Consider the following 21,367-nt stretch of genomic DNA (forward strand, 5'->3'; position numbering starts at 1 on the left):
CATAGAATCTTGCAACTAACACTTACATTTCCCACTCCATGATGGAACCATTACTAAGCAGAGAAGGGTTGTTATTTAGCCTTTAAGTTTATCACATGCCATTTCTCCTCTTCTAAAGTTCTTGGCATAGGCAGGACTTCAACTAACAGCTCAGCTGTCTGAGATGTTCCATTTATCCAGTCATTGCAGCTCCCACATAAACATTTAAGTGTCTCTTCTATGTCCTCAGAGTCCTCAAAGAATGAATTGGCCAGACTTACTGACCTCTAGCCATCTTCTTTAGATGGCTAAAAAGTACAGCTCCTCTAGTCAGCATGGTAGAAAAAGATTCCCAGTCACATACTGTCTGTGAAGAGAATCAGTACAGCTCAGACAGTGCAGTGTGAGGGCTTTCTGTTGCTATAGTTGCTGCATTTGTAAAGAAACCTAGCCCCTCAGGTGCTGAGGAATGACCTATCTTTAAAGTTGTTCCTTTAAAACATGACTAATTTAGGGCTTGAGAGATGACTTAGCAGTTAAGGTGCTTGCCTGCCAAGCCAAAGGACCCAGGTTTGATTCCCCAGGCCCTGTGCAAGCCAGATGCACAAGGTGGCACATGCACCTGGAGTTCATTTGCAGCAGCTGGAGGCCCTGTCATGCTAATTTTCTCTCTCTCAAATAAATAAATAATATATAAAAATGACTAATCTAGCAAATGTTGGTTAAAATTCCATCTTATATCTCAGTTTGATATTGTCACCTTTAATAAATGCCAGTTTCTCTCTTTCCTTATTGCTTTATCAAGATTTTAAAATGTTTGCATAGACAGGCAGTCCAGTATAGGATTTATGAACACAGGATTTACAGGTGTTTCTCAAACATGCTAGGAAGATTATTTTTTGCACCTCCCAAGAGCTATTCATGTTTGAGTTCCACAACAGGCTTGTTTTTCATTCTTTTCTGTTGATCTCCTTGTCTGTTTCCAGAATTTCATCCTGTCCATTGTCCTAGATCTTCAGTTACTTTCCCTATTACTTTTCCCAGCTTGTACTTTTTACAGTCACCTTTGAGCCAGAGTAGTACAGTATTTCTACTCACTTCTTTAAGTGTTCCAAAATCAAGCTTGTTTACTTATTCATGTCATCCTGTCATTTTCCATTGTAATATAGTTCTATCTTACTCTTAGATTTATGCACACTTCACATATTTCCTTATGTGTCTCTACATAATAGTCCCTCTTTCTAAAGGAAAGACTGTTTTACTCCACCTTGGTTAAGTGAAAGGATGAGGTGGACACCTGGCAGTGTGTGGCATATGGGAAGGGGAAAACTAAGTTTGGAACTGACATAGAAGCAAAACAGCTGTGCACAGCCTGATCAGGGCACCACTGGCTGCTGCCACCGAATGTCCCATATGGGGCATATTGTAAATATCATTCTGCTACTTAGTAAGCTGGTATGAATTTTCTAAGACACTCAAACCCTCATTTGTAGCACGTTTTCCACTTTTTATGTTCCTAATTATCTATTTTCCTTTCCATTTATGTTTTGCTAAAATTGCTACCTAAATACTTTTGCCCCTTTAAATGCATAGGGTAAAGATGATTTTCTTATTTTTTTCTCTATTAGCTTAAGATATATAAAAAGCAAATATTTCTGTAGAAGATGATTTAATTTGGGGCTCAAACATTTATTTTTGTCAGAATGGATGACTACTCTGATTTTGGATGTAACAGCTTTTCTCCAGGCACCAAAGAACAAAGGAGTTACATGAACAGCTTCCCCTTTATTGTATTAGCACCAGGTCTGTGGCTGGGAAAAGTAGGTGAGGCTGCAGCCCTTGTGGCTGTGAGTGAGCAGCATGCTGCCGAAGTTTACCTGCCAGAAGCTTGGCACTTGCTCACAGCATATGCGCTGGGAAGCAGCTGCTCTTCATGCTAAGAAGAATTCTTCTGCCACACCTGCAGGTGCAGAGCAAAGATGAGGCTACACTTGAGAAAACAGCGTGTCATATTGCCGTTCACATTTTATGCATTTTGTTGTCAGTTCACAACATGGAACGTGGTCAGCTTGTATGTAGAAAAACAAAATATACACTTTCAAACATGCCTTGTTAGTATTTCTCTTCTTCATATCCATGGCCTAATAACACGACTACCACCAGGTTCTGGATGCTTCCAGAACCTCCCTAATTGCAAAGCAGCACCCCCTTTATGAGCTGTGTAGCACTTTTCTTCCTAATTAGATGCAGGCCACTGCCTTCTTTGTCTAACAGTTGAAACTGGGAGATGCCACAAATACAGAGTAGGAACAGGTGCTTTATTCTTTCAGCATGTGGGCATGAATTATGCAACCTGGAAAGTCACTAAGAGATAGGTCCCTAGGGTGTGAATCTCAGGAAGGGGATGGGATCAGGAGCAGTATGCTTTAGGTCCTGGGATAATGGGAGCACAGGACATCCACATGAAGCATGTGGAAGAGTTCAGGACGTTCACTATACATGTAGGAAAGGTGCTTGTGCCTAAGGCAGTGTGTGCATCAATGTCAGCTCTATAAATACCTCCCTGCCCAGTGGTGTGCTCCTGCAGCATTTCTCTTAGATCTTTCATCACACTGGGAGGTGCTTCAGGAGCAGCAGGTTTGGGTCAGGAGCATCATCTCATCTTCTAAGTGTCCCTGGAATCAAATCTCAGGCAAAATGTTTGTTTGATTCTAAGAGATGTGTTTCATTCTACTATAGGGCATACAACAAGACAAAGCAGTCTTAAGAGAATGAACACAGAAACCACTGATTTCTGAAGGTTAGTTTTTCTCTTGATTTATGCAGATGTATACACACACACACACACACACACACACACACACACACACACACACAATCTGTATTCAACTTAGGGCATAGCCTTTTAGTTTACAATATTTAAGGTCATGATTTGTTTTGATGGTTAAGTTCTGAATAGAAACAGTCCAATCTTTAAATATAGAGGTGCTAAGTTTCATCAGAAAACACAATACAGAAAGTGCTGTTATGAATTCATACAAAGTAGTAATACAAGAGCTCCTGTTAAATTATACATGTATATCACTGCCTGACTTGAATCCCCCCTTTTTTTAGTCTAGCACAATATCAAACTTTGATTCTACAACCACTCTTATTAATGGATACAAGTAACCCAACATCTTTGTTTTGTATGGAAAACTTGTTTTGGTTTTACACTAACTGCAAAAATGCTTAGCAAAAGTTTTATTCAGAATAACAAAGCATGTACTCCTTTTTAAACTTATTGGAAGACCTGCCCCTCCAAACAAGCATCCCTGAAAGGCATTTTTCAGCAACTGAGTGTTCTACCTAACCAGAGTTCATGGTAGCCACATAGGTCTGCTCTAGTTTCCCACACCCACCACCCTGAAGGTGAGAGAAGCCACCCACTGAGGAAGTGTTCACAGCAGCATGTTTCCTTTTGGAACTAGGTTATCATATGTATATACGTAGACTCGCTCGCACCATCTTGACATTCTCTGCTATTCAGCACTTCCAGTTCTCATGCTATTTTAAAAATCTCTTGGTTTTGGCAACATAAACAGCAATGTATGTGACTGCTTTCTTGAGCAATGTGATTTGTTTCATGGCTGTTCAAGTTATACAATTTTTCTCACATCATAGGTAAAATTTTGCTGTTTTTAAAGGTCACTATAACTTGAGGTTCAAGTTTCTGGCACAATTTTATTAGCATCCACTTCTGAAGCTAGTAAGATGACAGAGTTTTCTGTTACTGTCATTGAAACATCAATAAAGTGACTTTCAATAAGCGACACATTATTTTGATGTCTGACTCCTTTGAGTCTCCTTTTCTTCCTTTTTTCCTCCCAGCCATTAACTGAGAAGTTTTGTTAGGGGACAGTTATTCAAGGAAGTTGATTCTGTTTCACACAAGTCCCAGAAGAGTCTATAAGAAATACAGTAGCCGGGCATGGTGGTGCACGCCTTTAATCCCAGCATTTGGGAGGCAGAGGTAGGTGGATCACCATGAGTGCGAGGCCATCCTGAGATTACATAGTGAATTCCATGTCAGCCTGGGCTACAGTGAGACCCTACCTCAAAAAACAAAAGAAAAAAATATATATAGTAATCCTTTAGGGATGTCTGGGTGCTCAATGTTTGGGCTGGCTCCTGAGTGAGGAAGCAAATGAATTCTTCTGGGCTTGCCTCCATCGCGAGGACTGACTTTTTTCAGCTTCCCCAAGGCACTGTGCACCTGTGCTGCATTCGTGGATGAGCAGTGAGCCTGGGAAGGCTTCAAGTTAAGATCTGTAAGTTTATAGCCAAAAAATGGCTGGACTTGGTCTTTTTAATCTTCTCCCAAGCAGCCATTTGAGCTACTCCTCATTAATGTGAACCTGCATTTGTCTACAGTAGAAAAAATGTCAAAGTGCTATTACGTGAGAAAAACAAGTCACTGAGGAAAGGCTAGCACATTTAAGAAAAAAAAAGGAGATATAAAGGGAAGAGAAAGGAAGGGAGGAATGGTACTTAATAGGTTGGTATTGTATATATGTAAGTACAATGATTGAGATGGGGAGGGGATATGATGGAGAATGGAATTTCAAAGGGGAAAGTGGAGGGGGGGAAGGGAGGGTAGTACCATGGGACATTTTTTATAATCATGGAAAATGTTAATAAAAATTGAGGGAAAAAACAATTATATTGATTACATATTGCTCCATTTCTTGTACTTAAAAGTACATTAGGCATATAATTTATTTATGTGTACATTAAAACTAATGCACTCCGTAGAGCAAAGCAGTCTACTCCAGAGAAAATAGAAATTTTAGCTCACATGCCATCTCAGGGCTGATGGTACCACCTGGAATATCACTAGTCTAAACTCCTACTTGGCTAAATAGGAGTGATATCTTTAATGACTGCTATGGAGTAAATCTATGCCAGATGTCACAGAAAGCACCAGGCCTCTGGCAGCCACCTTCCCATAGGAGTCTGGAAAATATGTTATAATTTCTTTATATATCATGAATATCTTGTAGCATAAAATTAAGGTATACATCTCCAAGATAAAAATGCAATCCCAAATTGAGGTGATATGAGGAACTGAATGCTCCAAAAAAATGATACATTCAAAATGGAGCTCATAGCTCTACCATGCTCCACCTGTAAGTTTTCATAAAAAGTAAAGACTAAGGAACAGTTTTAACTAAGGAGGCAGGCCAGATGTGGTGGTGAATAGCTTTAATCTCAGTACTTGGGAGGAGGCAGGGGTGGGAGGATCACTGAGCTTGAGGCCACCTGAGGCTACATAGTGAATTCCAGGTTAGGCTGGGCTAGAGTGAGACCCTACCTTGAAAAAACAACAAAATGTGGAGTCTGGGTGTGGTTTCTCACACTTATAATCTCAGCAACTGGGGGGCTGAAGAAGACTTGCTAAGTGCAAGGCCAGCGAGGGCTAGATCCTGTCTCAACTTTCTCTAGCTCCACACATGCAAAGAAGTGATCAGAACACAATGAGGTATACAGTGAATAAAACTCCACAAGGTAGAAATAAGATGACGCAAGATCCTCATACAATAAAGATTTTGGTGACAAAGGAAATGGATGTCAAATTCTTCAAGGGGGAAGGAAACGTGTGTGGTGTGGGCATGTGTATGAGTGTCTGTGTGGATGAATGTGTGCAGGTGCATGTGATGGCCACAGGCTGATTGATATCAAGTCTTCTTTCTCAGTCACTCTCTTATTTTTGAGATAGGGCCTCCCACTGAACCTAGAGTTCAGCGTTTCAATTAGACTAGCTAGCTATTTTAAGCTCCCCTCCCAGTACTGTCTGAGCAATTAGAGGTCTAAACGACTCAGAAGCAAACAACCTGAGGTGATGCTCACACAAGTACAATAGTGGCACATGGCCATGGTGGGTAACCAAATGCTCTTGGATTGGCTAAAAGATCTGCTCAGTGGAAAGGAAACCATATCTGAAACTGGGAAACAAGTCAGAATTATATCCAGATAATGAGTTTGCTTTTTAATATCAAGCTCCCACTAATCATGGGCTACAAAAGGGCCTATAACCATTAAATTCTCTCTAAACTAATAATGGTTTTCCCATTTAACCAGTGCTTACTTCACTCTCCATTGGAGCATCTGCTTCTCTCTCAGGTGGAAGCAGGACATGAGGAGAGAAATGACCCATCGTACTTCACCAGGGCCCCAGCTGAAACCATAGAGGAATTGGAGAAATGAGCAAGAGTACTGCTTTCTTGGTGAGCCTGATATCAGCACAAGGGTGAAGGAGATAGACACTGAGGACACTCAACACCTACCAAACCAGAGGCTCGTTAAGAGTCCATCACTGAAGTAGACTTAAAATGAGCCCAACATGGCTCAGGGTATTTTGTAGAAGAGGGGGTGGAAAGATTATTAGAGCTACAAGTTAGGTAATCTTACAGAGACATTGCCTTTCCCCTTAACTGATGGCTGCCCCCACAATTCACGACTCACAATCCCCATGGAGATGACTGGCATCCCCATCGAGGGTCCCTTTGGGGGGGCAGGGATGAGGGAAAGGATGGTAGTAACATGTGCTGTTTACATGCTATGTCCATAACTAAAAAAAAATAAATAAAAGATTTTAAAAACTGACCCTTCTGATTTTTAAAATAGAAGCACACACATTTATAAAAAACATTGGCAGATACTGAAATTTGAAATTCCATTAGTTAAAAAATAACCATTGTTAAGATTTTCATACATTCCTTTTGTCTTTTAGTCAATTTTCTTTTTAAAAAATTTTTATTTTTATTTATTTAATTTGGGGGGCAGATATAGAGAATGTGTGCATTAGGGCCTCAAGCCACTGCAAATGAACTCCAGATATATGTGCCACCATGTACACCTTGCTTACGTGGGTACTGGGGAATTGAACCTGGGTCCTTTGGCTTTGCAGGCAAGTGCCTTAACCTCTAAGCCCCAGCCCTCAATTTTATTTTATATATGTAAGACTTTTAACAAAAATTTGAATGGATGATAACAAAAGGTGTGATAGCCATTAGCAGTATTTGTCCCTGAGGTTAGCAACAGGTTTTAACCAAGGGTCTTTAACCACTGAACCATGCCCCAAGTCCCCATAGATAGGTTTTTTTTTTTTTAAATTAATTAATTAATTTATTTGAGAGTGACAGACACAGAGAGAAAGACAGATAGAGGGAGAGAGAGAGAATGGGCGCGCCAGGGCTTCCAGCCTCTGCAAACGAACTCCAGACGCGTGCGCCCCCTTGTGCATCTGGCTAATGTGGGACCTGGGGAACCAAGCCTCGAACCGGGGTCCTTAGGCTTCACAGGCAAGCGCTTAACCACTAAGCCATCTCTCCAGTCCCATAGATAGGTTTTAAAGAGGCAGACAATAACCACTTCACTCATAAGGCTAGCAAAACAGATGTAGGTTGCAAAGCCCATGTTAAATATCTGATACATAAATCTTGACATCCTACTGGCTCTATATTATCTATACAGGAATACTCCACACACAAAACTTTAAACCACTTTCTCTTAGGAGAGGAAAAGTAACAGTTGCAGTTTGACTAAATTTTTTTCATATATCATAATGAAAAATATTTAATATGATTTAATAATTTTTGCACACTGAGGTGTATATAAAAGAGGTTTAGGGGCTGGAGAGATGGCTTAGCGGTTAAGTGCTTGCCTGTGAAGCCTAAGGACCCCGGTTCGAGGCTCGGTTCCCCAGGACCCACGTTAGCCAGATGCACAAGGGGGTGCACGCGTCTGGAGTTCGTTCGCGGTGGCTGGAGGCCCCGGCGTGCCCATTCTCTCTCTCTCTCTCTCTCTCTCTGTGTTTGTCTCTCTCAAATAGATAAATAAAAAAATTTTTTTTTAAAAAAAAGAGGTTTAGCAGAAAAATAAGGTGTAATTGGTAATGGCTCAAAGAAGTTTTAATTGGTATAATGGACTTGATCTAGTATTATTAAAACTCTGAAGAATTTATTATTGAAATCAAAAATGAAGCTTCAGTTGTACATAAAGTAATAATCTATTTCAATGGCTGCCAGGGGAATGTTGCTGTAATTTTATACATGTTACAAACTGAAGCAAAGTCAAATTCCAGTTGGAATGTTGATTATGTTCATACAGCTTCCTTTTGATTCACACAGTCATGACACACTGAATGAACTGAAAGAAAAAAAAAATCAGTGTTACACAAGATCTCAAAATACTTAGTACATAGTCCATCAGTTGGCACCTTACATTTTAATTCTCTACCTTGGAATTCTGAGTAAGCAAACATAACTTCTAATAGATGAGATAGGTGGAAAGGTTCACATTTTTTAGGGAAGTATTTTATTACAATGAGTTTCTTACTTCTTACAAAGATATCACATCAATGAAGAAGGAAGAATTATTTAAATACCAAATAATATTTAAGAGTCTAGTCTAGAAATAGTCATGGTTAATGTAAAAGGAATTTTCAATGTCATGTCAGGACCTGCAGTTTTAGTACAGTATTCTAAAGTATTGTACTGTAAAGTATTGTAAACACATTAGTTCTTTTAAATCTGCTGTATTAAATAAATTCAAATGTCTACACATAGAAACAGAAAAGCCAACTCTTCTCCAGCAGTTCTGAAACCTGAATTCAGAAGCATCAGCATTTGCTATAAAATGTTGCCATCTCCACTAAACATATTACACCAGACTAAACCCTTCCTAGTAGTTTTCTTTGCTCTTCAACACTAGTAAGGAGTGTACTGCTAATCCTTGCAGCAGTTTGGCAAGGCCACTGAGTATTCCTATTTTAAGGCAGCTATGCTCACCATATGCCACCAATGTTGTACCTATCCCTAGTGTAGAGAAAGAAATTTAGAAATCTCTTAAGAGGTCCCATCTGAAGCCATGCCTTTCTCACCCCCAGGCTGCCTGCCTCAGTAAATAACTTGTTTTGTGAATTTAGATGGTGCCTGCTTTATGTTCTCAAGTAAGAACACAAGTGTGTGAAGTATAGCTTTAAGGTATTACAGCTACTTCTTAGTGATTGAGAGGTTTGTATATAGAAGGAAAACACAGTATAATATCTGCACACTAGGCCTGGAACACAAGTTTTGTGGAACAAATCAAACAGTGCTCTCATTTATTAAAAACACTAAGAGTAAGTGAAATTAATCCATTTCTTGAGACAAGGTGTCATTCTGAAGTCCATGGTAGACTGGAACTCACTATGTAGCTCACTCCAACTGCCTTAGCCTCCTGTGTGCTAGGATTACAGGTGTGAGCCACAACATCCAGCTTTATACAATGTTCTAAATTGCTAACTTTAAAAAGGATGCCCATTTTGTGTACATTACATCTTCTTAGCTCTTAATTTATTAATACTTACATCATCATATGAGAAGTTCACAACACCTTGCTGACCAGAATCCCGTCTTCGAAAGCTATCTGCAAAACAATATGGTAAAACTGTTTTTTCTAAACAGCTTTTCTAAAGTATTAATAGCTAATTATTACAGCAGTGGGTTCAAATGACAATAGCATTCACACTATACAACTAGTCAACATAAAAAGCCAAAGCAAGGGGCTGGAGAGATGGCTTAGCAGTTAAGGTGCTTGCCTGGAAAGCCAAAGGACCCACAGGTTCTATTCCCTGGAACCCATGTAATCCAGATGCACAAGATGGCACATGCGTATGGAACTCATCTTCAGCAGCTAGAGGCTCTGGTGCACCTATTTCTTTCTTTCTTTCTTTCTTTTTTTTTTTTTTTTTTTTTGTTTTTCGAGGTAGGGTCTCACTCTAATCCAGGCTGACCTGGAATTCGCTATGGAGTCTCAGGGTGGCCTTGAACTCACTGCGATCCTCCTACCTCTGCCTCCCGAGTGCTGGGATTAAAGGCGTGCACCACCACACCCAGCTGGTGCACCTATTTCTATATGCCCCCATAAATACAGAGAAATAACATTTTAAGAGCTGGCTTAGTACTAAGGGCATTTGCCTGCAAAGCCAAGGGACCCAAGTTCAAGTCCCCAGAACCCACAAAAGCCAAATGTACAAGGTGACACATGTGTTTGGAGTTTGTTTGCAGTGACTGGAGGCCATGATGTGCCCATTCTCTATTTGCCTCTTCCATCTCCTCTTACTCTCAAATAAATAAAAACAAATTTAAAAATTTAAAAATACCTTCAAAAAAAGGTCTTCTTTTAAAAATGTCAAAGCAAAAAGACATATGGATATTAAACAATTTCATGTGCAACTATGTGATATTTATTATTGTCAAAGGTAACCAGTTTTTTTAAATTTTATTTTATTTTTGAAATTTACCTCACACAGTTTATTTCAGTTTTTAGACCGTTTCTTCACTTGTATGATAACATCCTAATTACCCTTGCTGCTACTTAAGTATTTGAGTGCCTCCTATTGATAGAGGTGGGAGCGTGTAGCCCTCAGAGAAACAGAGTCCTTGTTATTAAGTGGATTCAAATTGTAGAGAGGGAAAAGATAAGTTCCATAATTATAGATAATAAACCATGGTAATTCCCTCCCCCCACCACATTCCCCTTCACAACTCCACTCTCCATCATATCCCCTCCCCTTCTCAATCAGTCTCTCTTTTATTTTTGATGTCATCATCTTTTTCTCCTATTATGATGGTCTTGTATAGGTAGTGTCATGTACTGTGAAGGCATGGATATTCAGGTCATTTTGTGTCTGGAAGAGTGCACTGAGTAAAGGAAAGGTGGGAAGGTGGGTTTTGTTAAAAATCTACTGAAGCTCCCACTAAAACCATTAAAACCTTGAGAGAAAGAAGTTCAGAAGCACCAAATCTAAGAGAGTAAGAGTAAGTCATATGGAAACCTACTTTTTTGGACAATGGCACACCCAGAAGCCATAGATTGTTACTAGAAAATTTTCAGTGTCAGGGATGGATATTGTCCGGTGAGGTGTTGGACAGGAAGGTACCTGATGCCCCCAAAACATTACAGAATATTGTCAAGGCTCTTCATTTCCCACCATAAATAGATGGTAAGACCTTAATGCTGAAGACTCGACATGCTTGGGCTGCAAGATCACTGAGAAATCTGTTGGAGCTGAGCTAAAAATGTCCTCCATGTAGACCAGCTGAGAAAACAGCTGGTAAAAGCTAACCTGCATGCAATTCCACGGGAGAAAGAGTGGAGGTAAACAGTGGACATTGAAAGTTTTAAGTTTGGCCTGCCAGGCCAAATGAGCCAACAGGTACAATAATTTCATGTCTGTTATGGGAGGCCCACTACACAGGAGGGAATGCATGCCTGATACTATGATGGGGGAAGTCATGAGCCCTAGGGATATAATAGTTGCTGGTGTCTGCCTAAATGTATATACTATGCTCACCAAACTGCCCAGTAAGCACTTCTCTTAATGTTCATACCCATACATTAATGCTACTCTCTCTTTTGGTTAAAGAAGCTTCTCTTTTCAGATGTCAAGAACCTTGGGATAACTCAGAGGGCACCATAGTGCTAAGAAGTGACACAGAAGTGCTTAGCACTGAAACATCCCTATCACACCCAAGGCTCAGGGTCCATTGCAGAAGAGTTGCAGAAAGAATGTAAGAGCCAAAAGAAGGGTAGACACCAGTTGTCTGTGTCAATGTGTAGCTATCTGAGAGAAGAATAATTTGTCTCAAAGTTAGTAAAACCTGTTCAACTTCCAAGACCATTACTTAATTATATGAAAAACATAGAATTCTAAACTTTAAATAACATAACTATTGTTTAAGTTAAATAGATAGAGTCCTTAGTATTATAAATAGGCAGTGGTCAAATATCTCACTCATTTCAGCCCTGCCCACTAAAAATAATTCCATTTCATTCTTTTTAAACATTTCAGATTATGAAGAAAAAACTTTCATAACCATACTAAATTTTAAAAAAAGGGCACGTATTTGGGCTAAGGGTATAGGACAGTGGTATAGTGCTTGCCTAACATATGTGAGTCCTTGCTTGATCCATAGCACCACAAACCTGCAAATTAGGTGGCTATGTCTGTAATAGTTTAGTAAAGTTAATATTATTTACTAATCTAAAAAAATTCAAAAAAAATCCATTATGTTAGACTTGCTTAATAGCATTGTTAAAAATCTACTGAATGGAGAATGGAATTTCAAATGGGAAAGTGTGGGGGTGGGGAGGGAGGGAACTACCATGGGATATATTTTATAATCATGGAAAATGTTAATAAAAATTAAAAAAAAATCTACTGAAGCTCCCACTAAAACCATTAAACCCTTGAGAGAAAGAAGTTCAGAAACACCAAGAAATGGCAAACGCCACATCTCAGCGCCTGGTCATGCTGACACAACATCTGGGACATACCTGTGAGAGCTCTCAGTTTGACACAACAGGCAATGTAGTCATCAAAGGTGATCTTCCCACTGGTGCTATATCGTTTTGCAACTGAATTCACAGTTTGCGGACTCAATCTAAATCCTGGAAGACAGAACAGTTATTATCCAGAGGAAAGGGAAAATTAAACGTTTACAAAAAAAGTCTACGAAGAATAAGGACAATTTTTAAGACTATAAGTCATATTAGTTATGAATACACACAATTTCTTACAAAACCGACAGTCTTCAAGCAAAACTTGTAGGGAAAAACAAACAAGTCATCTATTTGTAGCAGTACTTTATGGAACACTAGTCCAGTCAAGCGTACCCATAGTCATCAAGGCCTTCTGCAGCTCTTGAGGGTCCACCGTTCCACTTCTGTCACTGTCAAAACTGATGAAGTGTTGTCTCCAACCATTCAGCACAGCCCAGAGTTCCTTAAATTCATTGAATCCCATGGTGCCAGACCTATCTCTCTGAACTATAATCAAGGACCAGAACTACTGATGCAATGTTTCCTAATGAATATATAAAAGAACATGGGAGGGTAAGGGAAATTCAATGTTCTTTTAGGTAAAATGCTTTAAAAAGCTACTTGGTATAATAAAAAAGGTCTAATAGGAATAAATTATGGAGAAAAAGCTCTGTCCCCTCAGTTTTTTCTTGTGGGAAAAAGTTAATTTTGACTATGAGAAAACCATATGGTTTGTGAATATGCATTGTGAACCACAATAAACTTATGCTCATGGCAACCGTACTTAAACTCAGTGGGACACATACATAAAGAACTCATTAGAAGGACTACTTGGGAAGAAGGGATTATTAAGGAGGAGTGGGGAAAGAGAAGGTAATGGATGGTGATTAAAATATGCACATGTATAAAAATTGTTGATAAATTTTAAAAGCAGTCTTGTTGCTGTAACTGGGCTGTTTAGCTTGGGTGCCCAAGCTACACTGCTTACCCTTCTGTCTTAGGATCAACTTGGGTTCTGACATTCCCTTGCTAAGCCCAACCACACCCAAGGATTTTACTTGCAGAAAATGAGTTTCCATGAAAGGTACCGCAGAGTGGCACACTAGCTACATCAAGACCAGAAAGGGAATGTGAAAAAAAAATCCCATCACTTGAAGGTCAGGTGTGAACCATGCAAAGCAATGAACACTGAAGAAAAAAAAAATTCTATCTACATTTGTTCTGCTTTAATGCCTTGTTGAATTCTCCCCCCACCCAATCTAATTTTGAAGTACTGTCTCATTCTGTAGTGCAGGCTAACCTCAGCCTCCAGAGTTACTGGGATTCTAGGCATGAGCCACCACACCTAGTAGCCTACCTCCCTGGTGAATCTTGAGCAATACATTCTAATTACTAAGATCTCTTCCTATTTTCATAGCAAATTATATCCTAAAAGGTAATTATGTCACAAAACTTTCCAGTAGTTACTTGTATTTATTGGGTATTAACCCTTTTGTCAACAACTGGGGTTAAGGATACATCCAGCATTGAAACCATAAGTCGACAGGTCTCCAGGTTAAAAGCTGTAAATCAAGAAAAGCACATATACAGTATAATATAAATACAATGTAATAAATTCACACTGCATTGGAATCATCCAAATTAATTAATAATTTGATTAACTCACTTTTTAAAATAATTGGTTGTGTGGGCCTAAACTATATTGACCTTCAGAGCAGACATTTTTCTTAAAAAAAATTTTTTTTAGAACTCATTTAATCTGTGTGTGTGTGTGTTGTGTATGCATGTGTTTGTGCAGATGTGCCATGCTTGTGATGCGGAGGCCAGGGGAAAAGGCCAGGTATCCTCCTTTATATCCTTGTTTCCCTAAGAGAGACTCTCACCAGGAGCTCTAGGTTCTTTGATTAGACTGGCTGATCACAGAGCCTCCTCAGCACTGGGGTTACATGTGCAGCCATGCCCAGCTTTTTTTTTTTTTTTTTTTTTTTACTTATTTGATAGCAACAGGCAGAGAGAGAGAGAGAAATGGGCACACCAGGGCCTCCAGCCACTTCAAACGATCTCCAGATGCATGCGCCACCTTGTGCATCTGGCTTACATGGGTACTGGGGAATTGAGCCTTGAACCGGGGTTCTTAGGCTTCACAGGCAAGTGCTTAACTGCTAAACCTTCTCTCCAGCTCCCCATGCCCACCTTTTTATGTGGGTGCTAGTGCTTGAACTTGGGTACTTGTGCAGCAAGCAGTCATACTCAGCTATCTTCTCAGTACTGTTTTTTTTTTTTTTTTAAACTAATGAGTTTTACTACAAGGTCTTATTTAACATAACAATTCCGGCATCTTTTCTTTCCTACCTTTCATTATCTACATTTTGCAGGTCAGGTTAAGTAAGATTTCAGCAGCAACAACAACAAAAAGCTGTGAATGAGCATACATTACAAGTGGTCACGTGAAATGGCCCATCAATCACACTCGTATTTCTAAGATTCACCAAGTATAATTCCATCTCTAGGGAAGTAAATTCATACTTACAGCATGTAGTACATCACATTTATTTTTAAGAACATTTCAGAATGTTCTTTGATTATAGCATATGAAAGCATTTCCTCCCTTAGGTTTAACAGACGGGCATACAGTAATAATTTCCCAATACAAATCAGAGCATTTTATTTTTTTTTCCCATCACACATTCATTCATTTATTCAGAAGCTACACATTCCCATAGTTCTGTTGTTTTAAAGAGACACAGACACATGTATACACATGCACACACACAGAGTAAGAGAGAGAGAATTGGTGTGCCAGGGCCTCAGCACTGCAATCGAACTCCAGACACTTGCACCACTTAGTGGTGACCTTGTGCCTGCCTCACCTTTCTGCATCTGGCTCATGTGGGATCTGGAGAGTCAAACATGGGTCCTTAGGCTTTGCATGCAAGCACCTTAACTGCTAAGCCATCTCTATAGCCCAATCCTGTTTCTTTTGTTTGTTTGTTTTTGAAGTGGAGTCTCAATAGGCAAAATTGGCCTCAAACTCCCAACCTTCTTGCCTCCAATCACCAAGTATGTGGATGCAAGGCCTGTACAACCAAGCCTGAATTCTAAGTTTCATTTTAACAACTTTATATCATTTTAAAAATAGTTATTATATTATCTTTAAACTACTAATACAGCACATAATATCATGAGTTAAGTTCTCCACCATTAGCCATAATGAATTATACCCACCAGAGTCATCATGAAAGAAATGGTTGCTTTGTTCCTGTTCATGAGTGACTATAAGTAGCTGGTTTTTGCTATTTTTTATATGTCACTATTTTTTCTTTCTCTTTTCCCTTTATTGTCTGGAACTAAGCAATAATTTCTTATCTTCAATAGTCTATGATGTCTTTTCATGTAATTAAATTTATATATACAACCAAATGAGTATGCATGTTAGAACTGTGTATTGGATAACAGCTCTTTGCAGTAAGACTCAAGGACCAAGTCAGTGGTGGTGGTGGATCAGAATCCTTGACAAGGTACCCACAGTTTGGGGTGTTTCTGAGGCCATTTAAAAAAATAACTACTTGTTATTTATTGATTTGCAAGCAGAAAGAGAAAGAAAGAGATAACCGGCACACATGGGCTTCTTGCCGCTGCAGACCAACTCCAGATGCATGCTCTACTTTGTACATCTGGTTTTTTGTGGGTACTGGGAATCAAACCCAGACCAGCAGGCTTTGCAAGCAAACAACTTTAAATGCTGAGCCATCTCTCCAGCATTCTGAGGCTATTTCACTAACTCATACCAATGCAGACAAGTGGGCCACTAGAATCTAAGCATCAGGAAATTAAGAGCAAATCCCTTGCAACCTACATTGCATAGATGGAAATCAGTTACTGTGAGGAAATACCACATGCCAGCCTTACCACAGATGAGCCACTAAATTTAAGGAATGAGAAACTGAACTACCATCTTATAGACTAATGCAACTTTGTTCAACTCCATGCCTAAGTACCCTGGCCCCTGCTGGGATACTGCATTTTGTTTTAGAAACTGGGTTTAAAAGAACAATGAGGGCTAGGGAGATGGTTCAGCTTTACAAAGCCTACAGGCCAAAGTTTGATTCCCCAGTACCCACATAAACCCCGGAGTAAAATGTGACCCATATGTCTGTAGTACTTTTGCAGTTGGCAAGAGGCCCTAGTATGCCCATACGCTCTTTCTCTCTTTCTGCTTGCAAATAAATAAATATGCAACCCTGATGATACTCAACATTTACCAAAGCAGAGATCCAGAGGTTCTTAAGAGCTCATCACTGAAGTATACTTAAATATAACTGACTGCTGCTCCCACAACACATAACCCACAATCCCATAGGGATACCTGCAACCCCACTGAGAAGGGACCCCAGTGGGATGGGGGCAGGGAGGAGGGAAAAGAGGGTACCAACACATGATGTATCTATACATTATGTTGTTACTAATGATAATAAAGAAAAAAAATCATGCTGTATAGTTTCTGTTTTTCAAAACTGTGACAGGCCACAAGCAGGTTGGTTTATTATGGACACTAAGCAAATGAAGTAGACTGCATGGTTCTTGTATTTCAGGAAATGTCATCTCTATAATGTATAATGCACTGGTCTAAGGCCATCATAAAAGGGACTTTTTCAAAATTCTTAAGAGGACTGCTCTCTAAGGCTAGGCAATACACTTGGTTAGTGTGACTTTAAAATCAGATACACCTCTCCTACTGAAGCTTGGCTCTAAGCCCTGAAAGGCAGGAAGGTGGATGATGTACTAAATTATAGGGCAGGAGATCCAGTCTGTGAGGAATTGAGGACAGAGCGCAGAAAAACTAATGGTGTGAGAACTCAGAGCACAGAGGGGCCCTTTATGCTTAACGGGATGTCATGGCCAAGTGTTCATGTTGCCACTAGCAAGGCCAGGTTCCAGGGACCAGAGTGTAGGACTGACCACTGAAAGCTCTACATACTACCAGGCTTAGGACAGAGTGAGCACTTGGCAAATGCAGTGCATGTTAGCTCCTGTCATTAAAGAAACCTGACTCAGCAGGTATCATTTCAGCACCATAACTCATCCTCTGTTAGGAATGCCACCCAAACTGCCTCACTGTTTTCAATGGTTCCAGATACATGGACTCCAAATCCAAGAAATCCACTCACCTGTCCAATAGAGTGAAATACTTACTAAGAACTGCTTTCAAATCAACTTTTAAAATAATCACTTAGTGGAGCTTCATAAATTCTAACCTTGGCTGGGTCAGAAATCTCAGTTTCCTTCAAGGTATAATCACATTTAACACCTTACAAAGAAAGAAGGAGTGCCAGAAAGACGCTCGCACTTCAACTTACGTTTGTATCCTCCAGCAATGCCTGACTGTGTAAGACACCTCTGCAACTCATCAGCATCTATCTGCCCATCCTTTGAAAAAAAAAAAAAAAAAAGTAGGAAGAGGAATCTCCATGATGATTTGAATTTGCAAGTCCTTAAACCATAACAACAACAACAAAGTGTACCTGACAATTTTTTAAAGTAATCCCTTTCCAAATTAGGCATTCTTCTCTTTACCCAATCTCAAAATTATAAGTACTTGTTGTGGCAACTAGTCTTCTCTCTGTTAGCTAAGAAACTACCAGAAGTAAGCATTAAAAAATAAAATTATTTTAGGAGCTGCTTAAAAATCATATTCTTGCTGGTTGTGATAGCACATGCCTTTAATCCCAGCACTTGGAAGATAGAGGTAGGAGAATCACTGATAGTTTGAGGCCACCCTGAGACTATATAGCAAGTTCCAGGTCAGCCTGGACTAGCATGAAACCCTACCTTGAAAAGCCAAAAAACTAACTAAATAAAAATAAATTATATTCCTTCCTTCTTTCTTTTTTGAGGGAGGATATACAGCTGACATGCAGGCATCAGTAAATATAAGAACCAGTTCAAGCAGAAAGAAGCCATTGGATCACCTTATAATTTAGTACATGGTCTTTTAGGTATGTGTATTTTTATTTATTTTTTTATTATTATTATTATTATTATTATTATTTATTTATTTTTTTTTTTTGGGTTTTTCAGGGTAGGGTCTCACTCTGACTCAGGCTCAGGCTCAGGCTGACCTGGAATTAACTATGTAGTCTCAGGGTGGCCTCGAACTCACGGTGATCCCCCTACCTCTGCCTCCAGAGTGCTGGGATTAAAGGCGTGCACCACCACGCCTGGCCTATATGGTATGTGTAATTTTAAGGAACTTAAAATACATAAGTCTGCAAGTTGGAAAGTACTGTTAAGTTATATTTGAGGAGCAGGATCAATCAATTCAAAGATTATGAATGTGTGAAACAGAAGCCAGGGTTGTTGTAAGCTAAGCAGGCAGGGTCATTTACATACTGGAGGCCCTGGCAATCTAAGAATGCTAGTCTTGAGGTGTGCCATGTCTTGTGGTTTCAAAGATACAGATCAATTACAGATTAAGTAGATACTTAGGAAGGTATTCCAGCTTCAGGCTCAATTTTCCATTCAAATTCTTAAAGCTGTAGTTCATAGTACTACTTTAAAAGGCAGCCTTAGGTTTTTATTCACAATATTATAGAGCTTTTTCCAAATTATTAGCTTACTATATCTGGCTTCTGAACAAGACTAAGTTTAATTAATTACCTTCTAGGTATGTCTGAGTTGTATCAACAATATATTTACTACATGCAATGACCTTGTGAACTAGACAAGTGTCCTTCCTTAAGGCAACCCTGCATTTGTCATGTTAGCCAGGAATGGAGAGAAGTGAGACTTGAGAAATTGACATGAATTCTTTCTGTGGGTCAATAGAACACAACACCTAATGAGGACATGGAAAAGCTAGTTTAGTAAGAGCATGTAAACTAGGGATAGAGAAAACTGTTCACCATGTTATCTTCCTGATACTGGTGCTGTTGAGTTTAGAGGCTGATGGTTCATAATCTACTTTTTTGGTGGGGTAAATGATTAGCAGTCAAATTCAACTGAAAGGTGTCCATTATAATCTCACTACATAATTACTAACACAGGCCTTTAAGTTATATAACCAAGGATATATTCATGAGATCTTGAATTTCTTCTATGGAAGCAACCCTGACCCTGACCAGTTAGTTTGACAGGCATCCTGTTATGTTGCAGATCTTCAAGGTCCATTTATAATTGCTGTTTCTGTTCAATCTGACCCTAGTTCAACCACTAGCTTAGTTCTGAACTGAACTAAGTACAAATTTGTCCTAAATATTCACCATTAGGAGATACGATATTTTAAAGTAGTTTTAGGCAGGACTCATTTCCCGAGCATAGTTCATTTTCCTGCGCCACTAGATTAAATGCTGACACAAATACAGAATGTGATAATTCTTTAATATTAAAAAGAAAAACTAACCTGTCCAGCTACTGCAGCAAAGTAACCATACAGTGGATCCTGAGTTTGTCCAGGAAATGAAGGCCCTCCGGGAGCCCCTCCATACTGTGAAACAAGAAACACAAATGCATCACTGGAATAAACCAAGTTTATTTTTTTCACCACAGAGAGGGTTTTTGTGCAAAGCTAGACAAATGCCCCCTGTCAGCCCTTCACATGACTTTCAGCTCCCAGGCACCCTACACATTCCCACTACAGTGCCCACCTCGCTCCTCCACTAGGAGTCTGTTATTACTTCAAAGCTCACGTGGACCAAAATAAGTCGCCATAAAAGTGATAGCAATATATGCGAAGGCACTTCAAATCCCTATTCACCAGCAACTTAGAGGGGAAGGGAACCTAGGCAAGTACTGTAAGGGCAAGAGTCTCTCCCTTTTGCTTTTATAGTTTCAATGGTGTGGTTTTTGGAATTCACTATCTAGTCTCAGGGTGGCCTCGAACTCACTGCGATCCTCCTACCCAGCCTCCAATGGTGTTCTAAAAGCGCTTTAAAGTACTGGGTAAGGTGACCGCGGAGCTGGAGGAGACTTCCGTCACCCTGGCCGCTCCCACGACGAGGCTGAGCATCCCTGACACCCGACAAGAACAAGGTGGACCTCAGGACTTTCCTAGATCAAAATGGCTGTTGTTGCTGGGGGGGGGGGGGTAGGGAGGAGGAAGCCAACACCCAGCTTACACCCCTTCACGCGCCAAGTCCCGGAGTCACAGGGTGGGTTCCTGGGTGGCCGACAGCCGCGTCTGCGCCCCGCTGAGCCACCCAGAGAAGAAGGGGCGGAAGGATGGAGGAAGCCTGCTGGGGACTGGGGAGCCCCCGCCGCAGGTACCGGGGAAAGCGGGAGGGACCAGGGGCGCCCGGGACCCGCCCGCGATGTCGCCGCCCCTCGGCCGCCGCGCCCCGGGGTGTCCTCTTGGCGCCCCGGGAGCACCAGGCCTGTGCTCCCGCACTCACCCCGCCCGGGTAGTACCCGCCGCCGGCGCCAGGGTGCCCCGGGTACGCCATGGTGCAGACTGCACCACCGCCCTCACGCCCGGCGCCGCCGCCCGCCAGGGGCCGCCCCCGAGCGCGCCAAGCCGCCCGCCCAGAGGGGGACGCGCGCCACCGCCCCGCACGCACGCACGCACGCACGCGCGCACGCACGTCCTTATCGCCGCCGCCGTCAGCCCACGCCCGGGCCCAGCGGGATCCGAGCCCGGTAGTGACCTCGGAGCCCAGAGGCCGCGCCAACAGCGGCTCTCCCTTCTTAAGTAGTGGCGCATTCCGACACCCATGCCGCTTCGTGAGATTTTATTTTTCTTCCTTCTTCCCTCTTGGTTATTGTGTGGTACGTTTGTTACTTTAAACTACGTTATTGGAACTGGGAGGACCCGCCAGGACCATACTGAAGTTTGTTGGAAAGAAGCGAATAACTTAGAGCAACTCAGGTACTCGTGGATGACAGAAACCCGGAAAATCAAGATATGAAAAAAGCACCTTTGAAAAGGGGAATAAACTTAAGAAGCTGTGTGCAAGACATCTTTTTTATTTCGGAAATACCTTCCATTGAATGACCGTACTGTTTCTTTGACAAGGATCAATCGGTGAAGCTCAGAAGCAGACTGGGC

General features: G+C 40.7%; 1 protein-coding gene across 1 annotated transcript; it reads right to left on the bottom strand.

Moving 5' to 3' along the window:
* Positions 1 to 7,958: 7,958 nt before the first annotated feature.
* Sri (sorcin) lies at positions 7,959 to 20,817 on the bottom strand. The gene is made up of 8 exons (XM_045159895.1): positions 20,715 to 20,817; positions 19,727 to 19,810; positions 17,685 to 17,754; positions 13,846 to 13,889; positions 12,682 to 12,829; positions 12,343 to 12,456; positions 9,371 to 9,429; positions 7,959 to 8,169 (listed from the first exon to the last, which is right to left on the bottom strand). The coding sequence occupies exons 1-8, from the start codon at positions 20,763 to 20,765 to the stop codon at positions 8,143 to 8,145; spliced, it is 597 nt and encodes a 198-aa protein (XP_045015830.1). The 5' UTR covers positions 20,766 to 20,817; the 3' UTR covers positions 7,959 to 8,142.
* Positions 20,818 to 21,367: the final 550 nt, after the last annotated feature.

Source organism: Jaculus jaculus, chromosome 10 (assembly GCF_020740685.1).
Source record: "Jaculus jaculus isolate mJacJac1 chromosome 10, mJacJac1.mat.Y.cur, whole genome shotgun sequence".
NCBI lineage: Eukaryota > Metazoa > Chordata > Mammalia > Rodentia > Dipodidae > Jaculus > Jaculus jaculus.

Excerpts from the sequence above, each read along its gene's own strand:
- Sri (XM_045159895.1), bottom strand. The coding sequence starts at position 20,765 with ATGGCGTACCCGGGGCACCCTGGCGCCGGCGGCGGGTACTACCCGGGC. Across the intron at positions 9,430-12,342 it reads CAAACTGAGAGCTCTCACAG|ATAGCTTTCGAAGACGGGAT; the intron begins GTATGTCCCAGA and ends ATTGTTTTGCAG. Across the intron at positions 8,170-9,370 it reads TGAACTTCTCATATGATGAT|TTCATTCAGTGTGTCATGAC; the intron begins GTAAGTATTAAT and ends TTTTTCTTTCAG.